Source organism: Bactrocera tryoni, chromosome 1 (genome assembly GCF_016617805.1).
Source record: "Bactrocera tryoni isolate S06 chromosome 1, CSIRO_BtryS06_freeze2, whole genome shotgun sequence".
NCBI classification, from domain to species: Eukaryota; Metazoa; Arthropoda; class Insecta; order Diptera; family Tephritidae; genus Bactrocera; species Bactrocera tryoni.
The window spans coordinates 78280964-78303155 of NC_052499.1; the positions used below are offsets into that span (position 1 = coordinate 78280964).

A 22192-nucleotide genomic window follows, 5' to 3' on the forward strand; every position below is an offset into this window, starting at 1 on the left:
TGTTTTGTTGAAAATATAAATATAACCACGAGGTAAATATAAGACCTGAATTTCCATTATTTGTACCCAACAAAAAGTTATAAAAGTTCGATCCAAAGCCTTTAAATCGGCTCCATAAGATTGTGTGAGGTGATTTCCAAGACAACTAGGGTCGAACTATGCACGAAAATCGTTATATGGTTCTAAAGCAGCAATAGATAAAAAACAGAAGACAATTATCGTGCACTTTATTCAAAAAATATATTTTTATGTAAGGTTTGACAACTCGCACATAAACTTGCTCTATGGTATCAAAACTAGTAGGCATTCTTATTTATAATCGCATTAATTGTGCGATTACTTATTTCATTGTGGATAAGAAGAGTGTAGTCTCAAGAAACGTTTGGGATCTCTTAATAGCGAGGAATTATTTCTGTGCTTTGCATTTGTTTTATATATTGTTACAAAAAGCTCCCGGAAATTGTAATTAAATGTTGGAAAAGGCTTATCGTGAATCAGTTTTATCAAAAACAGAAGCCTTCGTGTAGTACAAAGCCTTCAAAGACAATCAAGAGATAGTTGAAGACATGCCTTATTCTGGAGGACCTTCGACATTTTCAACTGATCAAATAAATATTAAAAATGTGAAAGATATGGTGCTTGAAAATCTTCAGACAAGCGTTAGAGAGATGGCAAGAGAGTTCAACATCAACTCTACTCGTCCCGTTAAAGGTGAAAACAGTTATTTTTAGAGGTCTCTTTGGACATGCTTGATCATGCGAATTGTGATCCCACATTCATAGAGATAATTTTTTTTTGTCCCGATTTTTGATTCTTGATCAATGTTGATCCTTTGAGCTTTTTCGGTGCTTAAAAGTTTGATACTGTGTGAAACCACAATTTTTAGGCGCATAGCTTTCAGGATACAGCTTTCTATTTCGATCTTCAGAGTGCATATGAAATTTAAGAAATGTCAAACACCAAATATTCATTATAACTGCTCTATAAGTTTATGGGTGGCCTTTTGAATACATTTTTAAAGATTACTTGGTGCTTACAAACATTTTAGTGTATAATAAATGTAGCGGAACTTTTTTAAAACTCTTCGTGCGCTATCATGCATCCTCGCATTTTTTTGGGTAAAGACAAAATGTTTCTTACTTTAACTTTTCACTCTCCAGCAACTGCGAAAGGAGCTTTCACGGAGCTTAAAAAGCTTTCATTGAGCTTAAAAAGCTTTCATGCAGCTTAAAAAGCTTTTCTGGAATTAAAAATATGCATACAAATATGTAAATTGTCAAACTCCTCACGCGCTTAGAGATAGACCTGCACTTAAGTAGGTAAATGAAAGTAAATATGCTTGCATATAATTACAGCTATAAGCTAGCATAAGTTATCCATAACCTGCGTTGCAGCGCTTTTGTCTACATACATACATGTTTATAGTGCTTTTAACGTGCGAGTATTTGATATTTTCCACTTTTTTATTTTGTTTAATTAATTTTGCATATTTCCATTTGAATTTCATATATAGTATATTACCAATATATCGATTAGCAAAGGTGAATGAAACTTGTTGAATGCCAACGACTTGGCCAGCCGCTGCACCTGTTTAAGGTGTCGACGGAGGCAGTTACGCCGGCGCGATGCGGCACAACTGTGCACATTCCATATATGAATATAAATATATGTATACATATATGCAGGTTTGTATATTTGTATGTGCGCTTGATAATAATCGCTATCTAACTTTTTATATATAATTTTCATTTAAATGCATGTGTGGTCAAATGCATATGTATGAAGCTAAGTAGCAAAGCTTGGACAATTATTGCATAACGAAACCCTCGATGCTTCTCATACTTGTTTATATACATACTTATATACTATACAATACACACATACCAGCTATTTGGTGGCATGCCAGCACTTTAATATTAGTCTAGGAACTAAAAGCCACTGTCTTTAATTTATTTTTTGTTTTATAAGAAAGTCGTAATTTCGTCTGGCGATTACACAATTTAATTACGACAAAACAATTTTTGCATATTTTCCTATTTTACATGCAGCCTTACGGTATTAGCATTGCTTGTGGAGCGAGCAACCTGTTTGCTTGAACGGGCGTCGAGAAGATTGTCTTAATAATTAAGCCGCTGGCTGACAATGTGTCATTGTTATCTGCATATCGGCGCAGTGATCCATATATATTTACATGTACATATATGTATATGCATATTACATTGTATACAAATATTTAAATATATACATATAGCGGCAATATATTTTTATTGATCACTCACACCAGCGCATTTGTACAATTATTATTTGCTCACTGTAGTGAGAGTTTCATAATGCAAGCGAATGCATATTTCTGCGTCGGCAGCATGAAATTAAACGTGCATTTTTTATGTTTTGTAGTTGCTTTTGCAGAGCGGCAAAAGCTGTGTGTGAGCGTGTTCCCGCTCGCACACGCGCATATGTGTGTGTTGTTCTCATCTGTTTGCGCCCGTTTGTTATGTCCGAGAAAAGTGAAGGTGCAATGGAAAATTTATTTTTCTAACTCTCGTCAGAAAAGCACGATCAACTCTGGGTCAACCTGCGGCAGTCGCGTGCGCTCTTTCATTTGTAAGCTTGTGACTGAGTGAGCTTTCGACGTGCGCTGGCGAACAATGTTTTATATGCGCTAGTAATGCTGCACAGAGAGGTCGAAAAGTATGCGAACACCATAAACATAATACTACGGTAAATTTTTATTCCTCTAATTCATATTTTTGCTGTCAAATATAAGGCAGCAATAATCTCTTTTTACATCATTTTCGTATGGGGACGAGGCGGTTTCAAAAGAGCGCCTTACGTTTGTAAAAGTTTCAGTAGAATCACAGAATCAAAGTGATCAAATTAACCACCTGCAGAGCATGGGAGAATAAATCCATGTTTAGAAGTCCACGCAAGTGAGGAAAGTTCTTTGAGCGCCATTCGCTTGGGCGTGCACAGAGACGATTCTTTTATATGTATATGGCTCAAGCAACTCACGACTTCCGGTCTTAGATAAAGTATCCACTCGGTAGCTTAAAAACATCCATTTGAAAGCGAGCTAAAGTAAGAAGACGTAACATCCCTCCCCAGAGTTCTGCGTTGAGTTTGAGACCCGCCAAGTAAAAAAACTACCCCAATGAAAATAAGAAAACAGCCTTGGATGAGAGAAGCTCGGCTATAACCGCGTAAGTGGTGTCTACGGCAATAAAAAAGAAGTAGAAGAGTCAAGCATGTCTTCTGAGTATACACAAATTCACAAAGCAATAGCTCTAAAGCGCTTTTGGATGCTGTATACGTTGGCTCCTTCGATGGAAACCGACGAAATTTGTTTTAACTAGTTGTAAAGCGGATAACATGGAAAACTGCACGATCTCGTATTGGCAGACCGCCGATTGACGATGCGCAATATAACTGAGAAAATAGGTCTATAATCTAAAAGACGCGCGATTCATATCCATAACATATTGAGGTAAGAAAAGCAATCGGCACGTTGAATGCCTCGTTTCCTCACTTCGTCCAACATGTGCAACCATTAGACCACTTCACAGTTTTGACGTTTTTTGATACCGAGGAGTGCAGCAGACATCATTTCGTAGCTGACGGCGACATAAAGATTCATTGGTAAAGATGATCCATTTCGAGGTTCCCTACTTTTTTAAATAAAAAACGCAGAAACTTTAAATTTAATGGAGAATGCTTATTATTATTAGAAAGAACATTCTTTGGCATTTACTTTTTGAAGATTATCCCTTTCAAATGTTCGCTACGTCTACGTCTCAGATGTTTCATCAGCTGAGTCCAATTTTCGTTGACTCGTCCGAGCAATTCGACTGGTAACTGGCGAATGACATGCGTGCTATTCTACTCCGAGATCCGAATCGAAGCGAAATTGTTCGCATAGACTTTAAATTTTACATATCCTCACATACAAAAGTCTAAAGATGTGATAACACACGATCTTGGTGGCCAATCGACCGGCCCAAAACGTGGAATAATCTACTCACGGAAGAGTTCTCACAATAAATCCTTTAATTGATGCGATGTGTGGGAAGTACCGTCTTGTTGAAATAAAATGTCGCCGAGATCACGAGCTTCAATTTCAGTCATTAAATAGTCGGTTATCATGGCGCGATAACGGTTGCCATTGACTGTTACGTTCTCACCGGTATACTTTTTGATGAAAGTTGGGCCAAAGTACCATCATAGACCGATTATGTGAACGTGAATTTTCATAACAAGGTTGAACGATTTATAACTAACTTTAGCTTGTTCAGATGTATGTAAGTCTCTCCATGACCATATGCCAAGCAAAACAGAACAAAAAAGGTATTAAAAAGTACGTTTAGATTAGATCTAGAAAGAAGAAACAGTAGAATGGCTTACCTGCCCGAAGAAAGCGAAAACTGTCCTATCGTTGGTAAGGTAGAGCCCTCCATTTTCTGTGGTTGCTAAGGGTAAAACGGTAACTGGATTCTCTTTTGTCGATTTAATGGGTTGATTTAAGAAAAAACTGCCAAGTAGACGAAGCAAAAGCTAAGAGCTGCTGCTCTATCCACATATGTAATTATTTTGGTTTTCTAACATGCAAGAGTCTCAATCTACTCTAATGAGAAGGTCTTCGCCGACATATATTTCTACTACCTCACTGAGTCAAGAGGACATTATGTTGACAAATAAATCAACTCTTGTACTAAAATTTTAATGTTTCTCTTAACTTTCATCTGACTATCCAACCGAGTACGAATAGTATTTTCAAACACTGTGAGTCTCGGTATGCAAACAGTCATATATTCGGCTGACACTATGTGGCTGAGTGAGTACTTACTCATTGCTCGCGAGAGCCCACTAGCGCGGAGAGTGCTGCGGCAGCGCATCCAACAAGTAGTAAAAAGTGCGCCACTCAAACGCTCAGCCAGTCATATGTTAGCCGAATCTGACAGAGCATTTGCATGAAATTAAAGATCTTGTTCGGAAATTAGTTCTATCCAGTGCGCCTGTGAAAGTGTTAGCGTAACGGCGCATTTCGTACCACAAACAAATCATTAAGAAGTGACGTCAAACACGCGCTGCGACTGCTTGAACAAACGAGTGGCGCGACGATCGTCTGAGCAGTGAGCAGTACAAAAACAAACGTGCGAGCGTTCGACAGCCGCCCACCGCGCACACAAACTACTAACATTTATATGTGTGTACTTTAGGAGCGCTCTCCGCCTAGGCGCACCATACACACACACACACATACGAACATATTGGTATTAATACGTGTAAAAGCACCTACCTCTTCGTACGTTTGGTGCCGAAGCGTTAAGGCAGCCAGCCGTAGTGAACGCGTAAAGAAACGAAAGTTTTTCATTTTCTTCGCTGTTTTGGGCGGCATCGAGCATACAGACGAGAAGCATTGCTTGGCGGCGCGCTAACGTTGTCGTTTCGATTTTTCGCTTCACCATTTGTTGTGCGCGTATCGCTCTTTACCGTTTGTTGTTTGTTTTTCGCGCATTGCGTTGAGCACCTTTTCGCTTTTTACCCTACACTTTTTTCGACGTTTCGCCGAGTCGGTGCGACTTGATGCGACGCGACGCAACGCGATTTCGAACGCAGCGCAACTGATCGCACGAAGTTAGCGGCGCGGCAACCGCGCGCGATCAGAGAATTTCTCTAAATAAACGCAACACGCTGCTGCAGTTCAGTAACGCGTAAAAATTTCACTGCAACGGTTTGCTCCGCCAACGGCAACGGATGATGACTGATATGAGCGACGATTAGAGGAAAGAAACAACTTGTTGAAAACAGTACACATATGCTGTAGTAGATAAAATACGAAAACAAAAAAGTATATTTATAAATAACTTTTTAAAATATTCACGACATTGCAGTGAGTAAGGGGCGAGCGCAAGATATATCAGTGTTTATTTGTATTGTGAAATGTGCTAAAGAAAAGTATAGCAGTGAGTGCGTACTACAACAGTGTGTAAGGACGCAGAAGAACACATACGAAGAATATCACACGATCGAACGCGCCAGAAATTACCGAGCGCTCTGCTGATCCTGCCAATTGTCGTTCACATTCGTGTCAATTTTCCGTTGCGTATACGTCCAGGAGTGCGCTCAACGCCACACACAACTTCTAAACAACAAATATAAATTTGTCAGAAAAAAAAAAATCGTCAACATGTCACATCAATGCAGTTGCGGACGCGATCTCAACAACAACTACGTGTCCTACACAAGCGCCTACGCCAACGGCAGCTCCAGTTTGGATCGCGAGACGAGCAGCAGCCTCTCGGGTGGCGGCAGCAAGTCAGCCATGTCGGGCAAGACCACACAACTAACAGCGAAAGTGATGTTCGGCACAGTGGGCGCCATCAAGGATCTGCGCGAGAAGGAGAAGTCACGCCATGCGACAACGCGCGCCAGCGATCGGCGCAACTGAGCGTTAGCGCGCAGAGACTGAAGGGGTTGTTGGCTGGGTATTGGGTGAGCATGCGCAAGGATACGAAACGTGGCTAATGGCAGTACAGTGTTTTAAGTAGTTATGGCGGCGGGTTCGTTACAGACAGACGATGTAGGACTTATAATACAGTGGCAGGCGACAGCAGCGAGGCGTTGTGTACTACATACAGTGTAAAAAACATTGGTGGGGCGTGCAGGGGTTTCCGGCTGTTGTAATGTAAAGCGGTTGTGCGTAGTCAACAGGTATCTGCGCATATGTGTGTATCGTCAGGCATTACGTGGTCTGCAGCAGCGACGGCGCGAAGCTTCTGGAAAGTCCTAGCTGCAAATATTACGTCGCTATAACTTTTCAAAACAAATACTTGTAAACTATTTATTTGCATGTAAGTGGGTAGTTTAAGCGTGTTAGCGCCTTGGAGGACTTTGCTCATGCCACACTAGGAATAAATGTACATATTTGCTTAACAATTTAATTTCATAGTAACAATTTATTTATACTAAGTGCACCCTGTGAAAATTTTTAGAACATTAGTTTTTGTTGTGCAACAATTTACCATATATATATGTATACATATGTATATCTGCTACAGATAAAACTTAAATATTTACACCAAAATATTGTATATTATGCGTTAATCTAATTTAATTTTTAGGCTATAATTTTAAACTTTCAAAAAGCAATCTTTTTACATTTGAATTATTAGTGAAAGTAACTGCCTTTCAATCCAAATTTTTATTTATGTATATACAAATTATGTATAGCGAGTACTAAGTTGCGCATCTAATATTTGTTTTTTTTAATTATATTAAATTAAAATTTTTATTTAATAAAAAAATTTATTTTTATTTAATTTTTTTATAAAAACAAAATTATTGAAAACAATTTTTAGTTAATTTTTTTTTATAAAACAAAATTATTTAAATTAATTTTTTCAATTTCAGTTCTTTTTTTAGTTTTATTTAAATTTTTATAACAGTTAAAAAAGTGTTTTATATAATTTTTTAATTTTTAGTACTTTCTTTTAATTAAATTTATTAATTTTTTTTTTTTAATATTTATTTTATTAATTTTTTTTATTTTTTACTTTGAACGTACATATTTATTTTTTATTTTTTTATTTATTTTTATTTTATTAATTTTTTTATTTATTTTACTTTGAAAGTAAAAGTGAAAATGTTCTCTGATTTTGCGCTTGAGTCTTGGTATTTCAATATATTTAAATTAATTTTCTATTACTTTCCTTTAAACATGTTGAATTTTAATTCAAAAGGTACCTATTTCATGTGCTATTTACTATATTTTTTATTTAATAACTATTTTTGTTTATATATAGAAAACAATAAAAATGTTGCTTTATCCTTATACAATCATAAATTTGTTTTCTTTTTCATTATTTTATGTGCTCTATGATAAATAGAAAAAACATATGTTTTTATTACAAATATATATACATATACATACATATACATATCGTCACCTAGAATGCAAAAAAAAGTATCATAAAAAAATTGAAATTCAGTTTTTTTTTATTCTTACGATTCACTACTACATGTTATATATTGTAGCATAAAATTTTTAGCTTCCGCCATCAGATATAACCTATACATATTTACATACATAGAATTTTGTTTCAATAATAGTATATGATAACCAATATATAACCATTTTATAACCAAATTAAAATTTTACTCAAATTTGAGTGGTTTCTATTATATCGTTTTTCCTTCGCTTGTAAACTTATGAAAAGTGATGTTACGTTATTTTGTATTTTAGGTGACGATACGTAATATACGTTATAAATATTTTTACAATTTTCAGTCAATAATTTATATCCATTTTGAGTTATTAGAGCGAAAGTGTATATGGTTCGTACATTGAACCCAGAATTTTGGAGCAAAATGTTGTTTTTAACAGACCAGTGTTTTATGTTTAAGATTCTTATTGTATAGAACCTTTAAAGAAGAAGAAGATAGAAGATCCACCATGAACTCTCTTTTTACGCTAACAGCTAACTATGAATTCAAAATTATAAAAATAAGAGTTTGAAGAATTTCCAAAAACAAAAAAAAAAAAAAATATAGAAAAAAATTTAAATCATAATAACACATTTTGAATAATAAAAATTACATGAGAATTTCAAAAAAATATATTGAAAAAAATGTTAAATCATATTAACAAATTTTTATCAATAAACATTACATGAAAATATATTTTTATAAAGCAAGTATATCATATAAAGTAAATGTTTTTTGAGTATATAAAAATACGCATTCAAGTACTACTGCGGACAAAAATAGTCAGACTTTTTGTTTTAAATTTCGCGCGAAAACCCATCCGTCGAAATATTTTTTTTTCCTAGGTTGGTATGACTGTCAATGACATCTCTGCAAAATTTCACAGCAAAATAATCATTAGTGTTTAGTATACGCTTTACTTTCTGAAATACATTAAGTGCATTCGGCGATTCTTGCGATGAGTGAAATTATTCAACAAAGATGCTCCATTAAATTTTGGGCGCGGAATCAAATTTTTGGCGCCCAAACGTTCAAATTGTTGGTAAAGGCCTTCGAAGAATTGTTTGCGTGAGTCAATGGTACAAATAATTTTAAGAGTGTCGAGAACGCGCTGACGGCGAACCACGTCCAGGACGAAAAATAAAGGAATTGGTGCTTGAGAATAGACAATTAGCAGTTAGAGATCTTACTGGCATCATTTTAATATTGGAAAGATCAGTGGAAACCATTTTGAAAGATCATTTCTGCCTAGAAAAAGTGAAAGCACGATTGGTTTCAAAATCACAAATTTTTTTCGAAAAACAGCGTCGCGTTAACCTCTGTAAAACAATGCTTTCCGTCTACCAGGATGTCATGAAACGCATTATTACTAGCGATGAGTCTTGGGTCTACGCTTACGACCCAGAAACAGACGATCTATCGGCCGAATATCGTGGCAAAGAGGAGACAAGGCCGAAAAAGAAAGTCAAAGCAAGGCTAAAAATAAGGTTTTGTTGACAGTTTTTTCGATTATCGAGGTGTGCTGCATTCGGAATTCCTTTAGGCCAGTCAAACTGTCAACAAGGAATACTATTTGAGTGTTATGCGTCATTTGCGCAAAGCTATTCGTAATCACAGGCCGAAATTATGGACCGACAACTCTTGGTTTTTACACCACGATAATGTACCGGCGCAAACTGTGTTGATTTTTCGTGAGTTTTTCGGCAAATTTTTACCCAATATCGGGTCGCAACCTTATTCGCCTGACTTAGCTCCGTATGACTTCTGGCTATGCAGCAAACTTGAACGACCGCTCCGAGAAAACCGTTTTGAGGAAATTGAAATTGACTTTAACAACTGTTTCAAGGATTGAAAAAAAAAAAAAAACGTTGGCACAAGTGTATTGGGGCCAAAGAGGTGACGACATATATTTTGAAGAATACATTGAAGAATACGTTTGCTCATAGTAGTATCATTATTTAGAAAGGAGCTTTATCTTCAATCATTCATTTTATACTTGTTATTGTTTATTCTTTTCCTTTTACTTTAATTTCTTATCTTTTCCGTTGGTTATCTTTTAACGAGTGTTGCGGTTTGATAAGACCTTGGCTATAAAGTTGGTAACATTATTTATTTATGTTTGGTTAATGCAAGTGTTATTTTACTGATATTTGAGATCGAAAGCAACAATATATCTATAAAAGTGAGTAGTTTTTAGATATTTAGAAAATAATAAAATTATACGATTTAAAGCCGTATTCCTGTCAAGAGATGTTCTAGTAGAGAGTTGTTTGTAAATTGATAAAAAAGTATTTAATATTTTTACGATCTATGCATCTTTTGCTTACAAAGATTTGAAGAATACAAAAAATTAATTTCAGAAAACAATTTTCCTTGAAGTAGAGGTAGAATAAAAGGCCGTGGTATCGTCGCCATGATTTTTATCCTTGTGGTCATTTGAAAACTAAAAGAAAATTCATAAAATGGCGGTCGATAGGTATAGGTCGATTTTTGCCGAAAATATTAAAATTTTTTTCATTTTTTTGTTACTTTATGTGGTAGAGAGATATTTGAAGCATATTCATGCCATATTTCAAGTAAATCGGCTGATTAGAATGCGATGGCATATAATGGCGACCACATCGAAAAAAGTAGTTTCGAGAAAAACGTGTTTCAAGTTTCGCCCATAGCTCAAATTTTGAAATAAAATGAATTTTTAAAAATCCTTTTGGGAAGATATTTTTGAATATCCAAACTGACGAACTATGAAAAACAAAAATATTTCAAATATTTCAAAATTTTTTTTTAATTTTTGAAAAAAAAAAATTTCGATGTTTTTCAAATTTCTAGACTAGAGAGTATTTTAGTTTAGTTTAATTAAATACAAAAATAACAATAAAATCTATTAATTGTGTTTTGTTGTTTGAGTTTCTTTTCTCACCACTCTACATATGCATATTTTATATACATATACATACATATGTATGTATGACTGTTGACCAGCGATATGAAATTAGTGCGATAAGTGAATTATCATAGTTAAAATATCTTAATTTGCCTACATATCTATGTATGTATATCTTCTCAGTTAGCTTTGAGCTACTCAAATATGTTTGTACGCATATACATATATGTACATATGTATTTGTTCAAATGAGTGTTTTACAATGTGTGAACAAGCAAAACAATGTATTTGTCTTGTAAATATATGTTTTTTTCAATTATTTCAATTTGAAGAAATGTGTTTGTGACGACAGCAAGTTGAGAGAATTAATTTCTGAGTGTGATATATGCAAAGACACGTGTTGAAATTCTTTTACTAAAATATAGAATTAGAAATACTTTTAGAAATGAGCAACATACATATGTACATATGTATTTATAACGATTTTATTTTGTTTAATGACAAAATAACGTAACTCGATTTCGTATATTTATACTCTCTAGCTGTGAGCGCAGTTGTTCCTGTATCATTTTGAAACGGATAAGGAAATCTGCACTCTGCAACAGCAAGTTATCGAAAAATGCTATGAAATATCCCATTTTTTTATGAAAATCTCAACAAAAGTCTGCTGAAGTCGTATATATACATATGCACATAAATTCATTTTTAAAAATTTTTTAAAATTTTACAGAAATATTGTAAAAATATTATATTAATAAAAAAAGAATATGTTATAGAAATAAAAATATATATTATATTGAATTAAAATTGTTTTATAATGAAAATTTTTTTACTTTTAACAAAGTTAAAATTATTATTTTTAATTTTATTTATAATTTTGTTATGAATTTAGTTTGCTAAAATATTTATTATGCTTGCTTTTGGCAAGCAATGGTTTATGAAATACTTTTCTTTACTAAATTAATTTAATATTAATTAAGTTTAAATTTTTTTCCAATTTTTTTTTCATACAAAATAAAGTTTTTTCGATATATCATTTAAGTTTAAAATTTTTTCCAATTTTTTTTTAATATTTTTTCATACAAAATAAAGCTTTTTCGCAATTTTTTTCTAAGGTAATAACTTATTATTGTGCTGAAATGCAATATATTTGTGCTTGTTATGACATATATACACATTTTTTTATAAAATTTTTTTTAATTAATTTTTTTTCTATAAAAAATTATACACAACTGTTCATATTTATTTATAAGTGTGGCGGGTTGTTATTATCAACAAAATTACTGTGCGTTAAAAATGCAATGCCTTGCAAAATATATGAATATTAATAGTTACATATAAAACACATTAGGGTGGGTAAAAAACTTAATGTTCAAGTACTCTATGAAAGCAAAGTTTTAGTCAGTAAATTTCGTACAAAACTATGAGTTTTGCAAAATAAAATGATGTGTACAACATATTAAGGTGGCTCAAAAAAATATATCAAATATTTAGGTACTCTGATTGATAGTCACCGCTACGAATGGAAATTTTTAGCTAGTAAATATCATAAAAAAGCTATGAGTTTTGCAAAATAAAACGATTTTTTATCTTTGAGTTCTAAAGTTTATAAGAAAAAAAAGCAAAATTTGACTTAAAAAGGCCAAACTTCAACCGTAAATATCTTCGAAACGGTTAAGTTTACGAACGAATTTTGTAGAGCATTAAGTTTACTACAAAATCTATGAAACGAGATACTTTTAAAGTAGTTGGAAGCGTGATATGAATTTTTCTGTCTGATAATAAGAGAAAATAGAAAAATTAAATGGAAAGCGAAGGACCGTCTCGTTACAATTAGGAGCTCATACTTGGAGACTCCCGCTTAGAGGTGTCTACCAACCTATTTTTCGGAGTACCAAGCGAAAAAAAATAATTTTTTTGATGCACCCTAATATCATATTTGTATATATGTTCATACAAAAACATTTATGTAATTATATATATGTAAAATATTTTTCTTATAAATATGTAATTTAGATATTTTTAACAGAAAATATTTTGTTATGTAATTATAATCAATTATAGTTATGAAGGCCAGCGAGTTGTTAAATAATATGTTACATAAGGTGTTGTGTAATTTGTTTTTTTCTTTATTAAAAAACTAAAGCAGAGCAAATATGCAACTTTTATAAATAACAGTTTTTCATTCTGACATATATGTGTACATCTTAAGTTATAGTATATGCCTGTATATTGTATTGTATATCTGACATATATGTATGTATGTATATATATTAAGTTTCGTCTGTAGCTCAAACCTGTCCAGTTACCACTGTGATACAATGACTTTAACTTCGGAAATAATTTGAATTTTCCTTCTAGAGAGTTACTTTTAATATCTAAAGTAACGAATTATGAAAAAAAAAATATTTCGATGCTTTTTAAACTTCTAGATTGGAATCAAATTAATATATGTATGTAAATATCATATGTACATCACTTACATCTAATGCAAATCCATATATCGTCACCTGAAATGCAAAATAACGTAACATCATTTTTCAAAAGTTTATGGGAACCACTCATGTTGAAACAAATTTTGAGTTTTGGTTATAAAGCAGTTATGTATTGGTTATATCTGACAGCGACAGCTGAAAAAATTAAGCTACATACATACATATATGTACATATGTAATATTTTGTAAAGAATCGTAAGTAATAAAAACTCAATTCCCATTTTTTTGATGAAACGTTATTGTGCGTTTTAGGTGATGCTATACATACTATATATTAATAATAAAACAAAATATTTTAAGTTTTGCAAAATTATGCAATTACAAGCACAGAGAGCCTTAAAAACCTGATTCCAATATAAATTTTTATTAAAAAAAAATATTTTGTAGGATTAATTTTTAATGAGTTTTATAATACTTTAGTTATCGTGCGTATAAAAAAAATATTAATAAAAATAAATGTTAGTAGCACAAGTAGAGCAAAATGATTTTGTAAAAAAGATCGTTAAAAGCGCAATCAAAAGCTCCAAATTAATATAAAATAACAAATTCAATTCTAAATGTGCACAAAAATTTTATTTAGTTCAAATATATGTTATATGTACATTAAATATATTTTATAGCACAATTAATATTCAACATATTTTATAAAGAAAAAAATAAATAAATAAACAGTTTTTCAATAAAAAACAAAAGTTTATACTATTTATATTTATTTATTGTAATTTTTCAAAAAAAAAAAAATTATTCTCGGTCCCGCGTCTTCTTCAGCCGCGTTAAATTTGGGCGGATTTTTAATTCAAAAAGTTCGCTATCGCATTACAATCGTAAACAATGTGAGTGTATAGCCAGCCAAAGAAAACAACAAAAAATGTTTGTGACAAAAATGTGCACTCTTGTTCTTCCGCCAGCGATTTATCCAAAACGCATGTATATTTGATTAATATGAAGTTAATTGTTTATTTGAATAATTTACTTCACTTTGCCCGCACAAATTTGCGTTCAACAGTTGAGTTGCTGCCTCCAACAGGCTGCACTGTTATTTACATACATATATCTATATGTATATTTATGTACTTATGCTTGTATCGACTTTGTTTTCGTTGTCACTTCGACGTGCTGGCACTCGTTGTCTCGCTGCCTGACAGCTTGGAATTCAATAAAGTCACCACTTAAAAGTCATTGCTGCGAAAATGTTAAACATTATAACCCCAACTCTGCTCGCAAAGGATGACGTCGATTTTTTATTTGAATTGGAATTGAAAACCTTCACAGTCAGCACGAATTATTTGTATTAAAGCAAAGATTTGTTGTTATATTTGCCAAATGCTTGGTAGCGTAAAATGTACATTGTCGGGTGTTTTGCAAATTTTACCATTTGTTTAGTGGCTTTAGAGTACCTAACTAATAATATTACATTTAAATTTTGAGAACAATTCGAAAATATACATTTCTCATTTTTTATCATGAATCTTAGCAAGTAATTCGTAGTCAAATTCTCATGAAGCCATAATAAGAAATAATGTTAATGATAGCATACTTTTGGGCGAAACAAATATTTCCGAATTAGTCGCCGGCTATCAAAACTACAAAATAATTGCTTTCAATAACCGGTCAATGTATGTCTGTTTGTATATAGATGTATGTACGTGTTATCCTTGATAGTCTGCAATGTCTACTGTGATTTTTTATAAGCTTAAACAACGCAACAAAACGGTTGCATATTGATGCTTCGATAATAACCTTACAGCATGGAAAGCCCCCACAAGTACCGAGTTAGAAATAGCGCGTCAGTCCTTTTATCTGTTCGCGAGGTGGCGCTAATTGTAGATTCCAAACGAAGCCAGCTCCTTCTCCACCTGGTCTTTCCAACGTAGTGGAGGTCTTTCTCTTCCTCTGATTCCTCTAAGAGTTATTCTGCGTTGGATTTCGAGGCTAACGTTGTTGTTGGTGCTAATGATGGTTCCAAGATAGACGAAATTATATAAGACTTCGAAGTTATGACTGTCAACAGTGACGTGGGAGCCAAGTCGCGAGTGTGACGACTGTTTGTTTCTTATGACAGGAGATATTTCGTCTTGCCCTCATTCACTACCAGACCCATTTGCTTCGCTTCATTAACCATTCGGGTGTTTAATTTCTATTCGTACCAATTCGGTGTGACATCTGAAAGTGTTGGCTCCCAAGTCCAAACAGGACAATCAAGAAGGAAGTGTAGAGATTTTTCTGTTTCGTCTTCTTCCAAACAGATTCTGTAGCTGACGTTCGGTATGATTCTCAGCCGTACAGCAGGGACGTCGATACCGCAATGACTTATTAGAACCGCCTTAAGTACGGAGAAACTAGGCTTACCGAGGACAAAAAGCTCACTGGATATCTTACGATCAATCGTGGGCCAAAAGGATCTTTGATCAGCGCATGAACCGATGAAGTGCATCTCCGTCAGTTTTTGAGATATCGATCTGATAATATTGCACACATTTTCTTTTTCTCTTCAAGAAGCTGGTAATTTGTATTGTATATATCTGTCACGCAAACAGAATGATAAAATTCATGCCTTTGTAAGGAAAACGATTTCACCTGACGAGATGTCTTCATCATTAGAGAACTACTTTCTAAAGGAAGTGGTTCTGAGGGTACTCCAGCATCAAAAACATCTAACCACATTGAACCCTTTATCCAGAGATAAAATTTAAATTTCAGATTACTGAAAATCTTCATTTTAACGTCTCGCAGTCTTCAGTTTAAGTTATAATTATGCACCCTTTCGAGTTTAGAACTAAAAATGGAATATATTTGAACTTCCGCCTCCAGTTTATTTCAATTATTTCATTGTTTGACTTGATTTACTCTATTCAGTGGTTTAAAAATAATCAAATACGGATATTATTCACTGTTCTCTCGCGCCGATTAATTCTGCTTTTCTCCACCCACCAACTTTCAGTTGGACCACGGACCACGTTGCAACTGACAGGTGATATCATACTGGCACATCCTCCTCAATAATAAGTACGAGAATATTTCATATCACGCACATACTTACATACATATACACCTACAAATAACCGTAAAGTTTGAAAAAGGTGTAGCGGCACAACTCCACGAAAGCATTTCGGCGCTGCGCCGACCGTTGTAAATCTGCGCTGAGATTGTGAAAAAGGAGGCAAAGAGAAAGAAGTGAACAGAAGCTGAAATAAAAACAAAACAAAAAAGAGTTGAACGGAACAAGAAATGCTGTTAAAAGCAGAAATTCCGTAAAAAAGAATCATTAAATTAAAGGCAGTAAAGAAGAAGGCAAGAAGAATGGTCAAGTCGGGCGGCCAGCCAGCCAGCCAGCCAGCCGGTTAGGTGACGTTGCTGCTGTGAAAGTTGTGGCCAGCCAAGAAAGTAAGTGCACACACACATACGAGTATGTATGCACAAAGAGAATAGTTGTTAAGCACGAGAATGGGAGAACAAGTAAGCAACCAAATAAAACAACAATAACAACAACAGCTTGTAATAAAGAAGTAAAAATAAAGAAAGAAATGCATACCACAGCATAACAACAATGTTTGTCTAACTTGATCAGACAGACAGACAGAAAAACGCTTTTGCTTTCACATCTCGAAAGTCCAGCGCGTCTACACACGAACAGGTTAAACGTTCGTGCTCAAATTTCTTTATATGTATGTGAGTGTGTAGAATTATCAGATCTTCATTTGTATCCACGTGAGTTACATTTATTTATGCATGTGTGTACGTTGCTATGTATATACATGTTAGGTATATAGAATTTACAAATATGCATGTGTGTGTGTAGCTACCCATCAGGAAATTTTGAGTAAAACAAATTTGAAATTAGGTGGTTCATCTCATTCCAATTGAGGTCCTTTTGTTATTATCACATATATATCCATCCATTTCGAGGTTCAATGCTTTTTTAAAGAAAAATCACAGAAACTTCAAATTTAATAGAGAATATTTATTATCCTTCCAAAAAGCATTCTTTGGTCTTTATTTTTTTAAGACTATCTTTGTCAAATGTTGGCTGCGGCCACGTCTCAGATGGTCCATTCGTTGAATCCAATTTTCGATGACTCGTTAAAGTATTTCGACTGTTAATTGGCGAATAACATGCTTGATGTTTTGTTTCAAGGCTTGAATCGAAGCGAGATTGTCCGCATAGATTTTAGACTCTACATATCACCAAGGGAAAAGTCTAACGGTTGTTTTTTCTGGATAAAATGGCAGCTCTTGAATCTCTTCAGATTAATCTTCGTCCCAATTGCGGCAATTTTACTTGTTTAGGTACCTATTAAGCCAGAAATAGGACTCTTTGCAGAATAAAATTTGCTCGGATCTTCTTGGAACTTTTCAAGAGCTCATAGAGCGAAGCGATGTCGTTTGTGAAGGTCTAGCGGCTTCAGTTCTTGCACAAGCTGCATTTTGTGCTCTATCATACGTCAGTCCAAGTTGCTGCGTACGGCGCCGAACCGACTTTCCACGATCTTCTATATTTTCTTCACTGCATTCTGGATGTGGTTTTTTCGGTCGAGTATTATCCAATAATGAGTGCTGGATCTTAAGAGGAGTGATGGTGTTGCAAATAGTATGCTCAGTAAGCCGAATATATCGAACATACTATACGTTGAGCGAAGCGGGCGAAACAAATTCTTTACAGAACGATTTGTAAACGTTAATCAGCCGTAAGTCTTTCCGTGCTGAAGTACCAAACAATACTAAAGAAAAATAACACGAGAGCTTGACTTGACTCTTCAAACAGGCTATTGAAAAAAGTACATCTGCTTGGATCACCCGTTAAAAATAATTAGCGTGTCGTAGTAAGTCGACTTAGCCATGCCCGTCTTTCTATATATGGACGAAGTAAGTCCTCAGTTTTTGAGATATCGCCCTGTAATGCTTTTCTTCCCAGAAATCTGCTCATTTGTTCAAAGCGCTTATATGGTACTAACGAAGTCATTTTTATTCGTCAGCTCGAATCTAGTGAACGGTGTCTGACGTGTATTCCACATAATCATTTTTTGGCATTTTGGAAGTTATTTTTACAGATGTCACTTGTCAATACACTTTAAAAGAGGGCCTCCAAGTGCCATTGCTTGGCTTATAATAAAGGTTATAGTATTTCCTATAGGGCTACATAACCTAACTGAAGACATTGGTATGTTATGTGCGTGTGTGTGTGTCTAAGTGTGCGTGTACTTAGTGGTAACGAGTTCCGAAGCATTCGCAGTAACACAGTAACAGTGACCCAGTACCCCCACTCAAGGCGTTGTGTCGATCGCCAAACGCAGAGCACACCATTAAGTCAACACCAACAGCTTTCGGTTAGCTTCTAGTAATATTGGCTGAGCAGACTGAGTTGGCGCAAGCGTTGAGTTAACCACAGCGCTGCTCATACAATTCTTATCGTGATTGTCTCGTTTCTATGCCTGGCTTTCGTTAGCTGTTTGCTCTTATAAATGTACATATGTATGTATATAAGTATGTCACTTTTGTCGTCTTTCGATTTCATTTCAATTCTGCCCAATAAGCTGCCATTGATGACGCACCATTTTGGCGTCAGAATATGTCGCATATTTGTGGTTGTACGTTCTCTGTTATTTGTGTGTGTGTATGTTTTTGATTTAATATCGTTCTTACCGATTCGCTTCACATGTTTATTTACGTTGTCGGTACTGGCCAACTGAGTTTGGCACAGTGGTTTCGGCGTTGAAAAATATTGTAAATTTATCACAATATTTTTTAACTCATTATTTTTGCAATGGTAATGCTATTGTGATTACTTTGAATGGTGAATTATTGAAGAATATATATATTGATATTGGTGTTAATATCGCTGTTTGAATTTTTAAAAGTAAGTATTTGAATTAGTACTTCATTAATTTTGCCTTTCGGATTGGTAATGCGGTATTGGTAATGGTAACGAGATTGATATTGAGTTTGATATTGATATTGAGATGAAATCATTGATATCAGTAGGGTAATGACCATATTTTCAATAAAGGTAATAAGGTAATGTGATCGGTGTTGCTGTTAGTGCCAACGTTGAGTTCTATATTATTATTGGTGCTGTCACTGATACTTGTATTGTTATAAGACAGATATTGGTTTCGATATTGATATCACTGCGTGTGTTTTTATGTTTATAACGGTATTTATATTGGCACTGATTGGCATTACTTTTGGTCATAATATTGGTATTTGTATTAGTAATGGTATTGAGATGGGAAAGGTATTAGTATTGATGGTTTTATTGATATTTATATATTTGTTAGTGGTCAATAATATTTTAATACCAGTGAAATGTATTTGTAATAGTATTGGTATTGGAATTCACTTTTGAGATGGTTATAAAAATTATAAGGAGACATTAGTGTATGTATTGGTAACAGTATTTGTGGTGATAATAGTATTTGTAATGGTAATGGTATTGGTAATGGTAATGGTAATTGTGTTCTTATTGTTTTTTAGATTAGTAATATTTATAGCAATATTGATATTGGGTTTGATATTGGTACTGGTATTAATATTGGTATTGGTAATGGTACCTATATTGGTATAGGTAAAGGTAATGAGTTCGTGTTTTGATATTGAATTTGGTATTGGTACTTACATATATTAATATTTGTATTGGTAATAGTATTGTGTTTGTGTTTTACTAATTTTTTTTTTTGAAATAGTATTCTTTTCCAGTGGAATATAAGAGGATTTTGGAATAATTACGATAATTATGATAGTAATTTTAATGCACATAGTAGTGATAAAAGGAATGACATTGCCAACAACAATACTTTTAAATTTTATTGGAATATTTTAATGTTGTTAGTTTAATAAAAAGAAATATTGTTTATACTAATGAATATATGTAGTATTTAAATAATAATATTTTGGTATTGATATTGGTAATTGTACTGATATTAATATTGTTATTGGTAGTGGTATTAAGTTTGCATTTGTATTACTATTTTTGTTGGAATTTACAATGGTACATATTAATAAACTTATTATTACTGGTATTGGTGTGATGACTAGTGTTAATAAAAAGTAAAAAAAAACATTTTTTTTTTGGATTGATATGGGTTAAAAAGTTATTTTAAGCTTACATTCACCTCACTTTCATTTCAATGCATTGAGTGTCTCAGCTAGATTACAAAGAGATATGTATATACACATACATACATATGTATATGTATGTCCATATATTAACAATCACCACAGCTCATAAAAAATCTGCAAAAAATGCCATCTTAGATAGCGAAAGAGACCGATCCCTTCTCATTGAAGATATGCGCATACATTTCAGTTTGGGTAAGTTTCGTATTTCCGAGGTCAATCACCTTTATGTTAAAAGTGCAAGTATGTAAGTGGCCACTGGATGCTTCAAATAGCAATTAAGAAACTTTCTAAAAAATACTTTGAGGTTTTGAGGGTTACGAATCGTTGATTGCGGATTGCGAATTTGTTAAAAACTAACAATAAAACAATAACATCATTGCTATTAAACTCATACTCTACAGTTAAGGGGGATTTTTATAATTCTTATGTGTACTGTATATGGTACATACATATCTATGCTGCATATATGAAGAGCGTTTTTTTTTTGCTCTTGGAACTTGGAAGAAACAAAGCCTAGAGACAATATCCAGAGTTGTTTCTAGGCTTTGTTTTTTCCAAGTTCCAAGAGCAAAAGCTTTATATTAAACTAGAGAAAAATTTTGAACGTAAAATAAAATACCGTGAGGACGTTATTTGTGCAAAGTTTTATTCTGATAACTTCATTGCTATTTGATTTGTATATTGTAAAGGTAAAGAATCAGTTAAAATTTAGAAGTTTGTTATATGGAGAGTAGAAGTGGTTCTCATCCGATTTTGTCCAGTATTTAATAGGAAATTTGGGTAATCTCACGCACCAAATCGGTCAAGTACTTCCAGAGATATATAATTTTATCCAAAGATGGATGGTGCCACTCCCCTTGTCTAATAAAACTTAAAACATGCTAAGCCCTATCTTGGTTATGAAAATTTAGGCTTGTGGCGCATTTATTCAGACAGTTATCGCATTTGTAGTGGTTTTCAAAATAACCGTTATATGACTTTACTCATTTTCACAGAGTGTAAAGAGATGCTAAAATTACTTCTTCTCATCAATTTTGGTTGATATAGTTTTGGTCGTTTGGAAGATACATATTAAGCGAATCAGGTGCCGGGGTCACTCCACTTTAATCAAATTTTCAGCCTGCAAGTGTTCCTGGTTACTGTGATCTCGTGTACGTTGTTACCGTTTTGTAACTTAACTAAATTGTGTGTTTTTTGTTTAACGACACTTTATGGGCATGACAATGGCCTGATTACGTCCGTCTGCAACACCATCACCTATCTTGGGAACCAAAATTCATTATTGAATAATATATGTATGGTCAGAGTCCGTTGTGTTTTACGTGAGTACCTGCCCGCGACGGCCTAACCTCACAGTCCTTTCTATTTCTAGAAGTACGTAGATCAATACAATGCGTTGATCAGCGCCCCAAAGCATAAATTCATTCAGCACTCATACCTTCGAGAACCAAAGTATGAATGCATTCTGCACTTATACCTTGATTCCAATTGGTTTGGGTGGATAGGGATACCCTAGCCGCCTTGGTCGGGTACGAGGCCTACCCAAAACCTCTGCCGTACTCTGCGCCCGGCACCCGGCCGCAATGCGACTCTACATTGGACAAAGTGCCCTGCCTGCATTTAGGTTTAAGCCACAGCCACCACGAATCTCCACAAAGGGCCAAACCCAATGAACAGACTGGAGCCACTTCCAAGGGCTAACTGCTCCCCGTGGCAC

At 34.0% G+C, this 22192-nt stretch overlaps 1 protein-coding gene across 1 annotated transcript; it reads left to right on the forward strand.

The window, feature by feature from the left end:
- Positions 1-4946: 4946 nt before the first annotated feature.
- On the forward strand, positions 4947-6981 carry LOC120766697. The gene has a single exon (XM_040092345.1). The coding sequence runs from the start codon at positions 6185-6187 to the stop codon at positions 6443-6445; it is 261 nt and encodes an 86-aa protein (XP_039948279.1). The 5' UTR covers positions 4947-6184; the 3' UTR covers positions 6446-6981.
- Positions 6982-22192: the final 15211 nt, after the last annotated feature.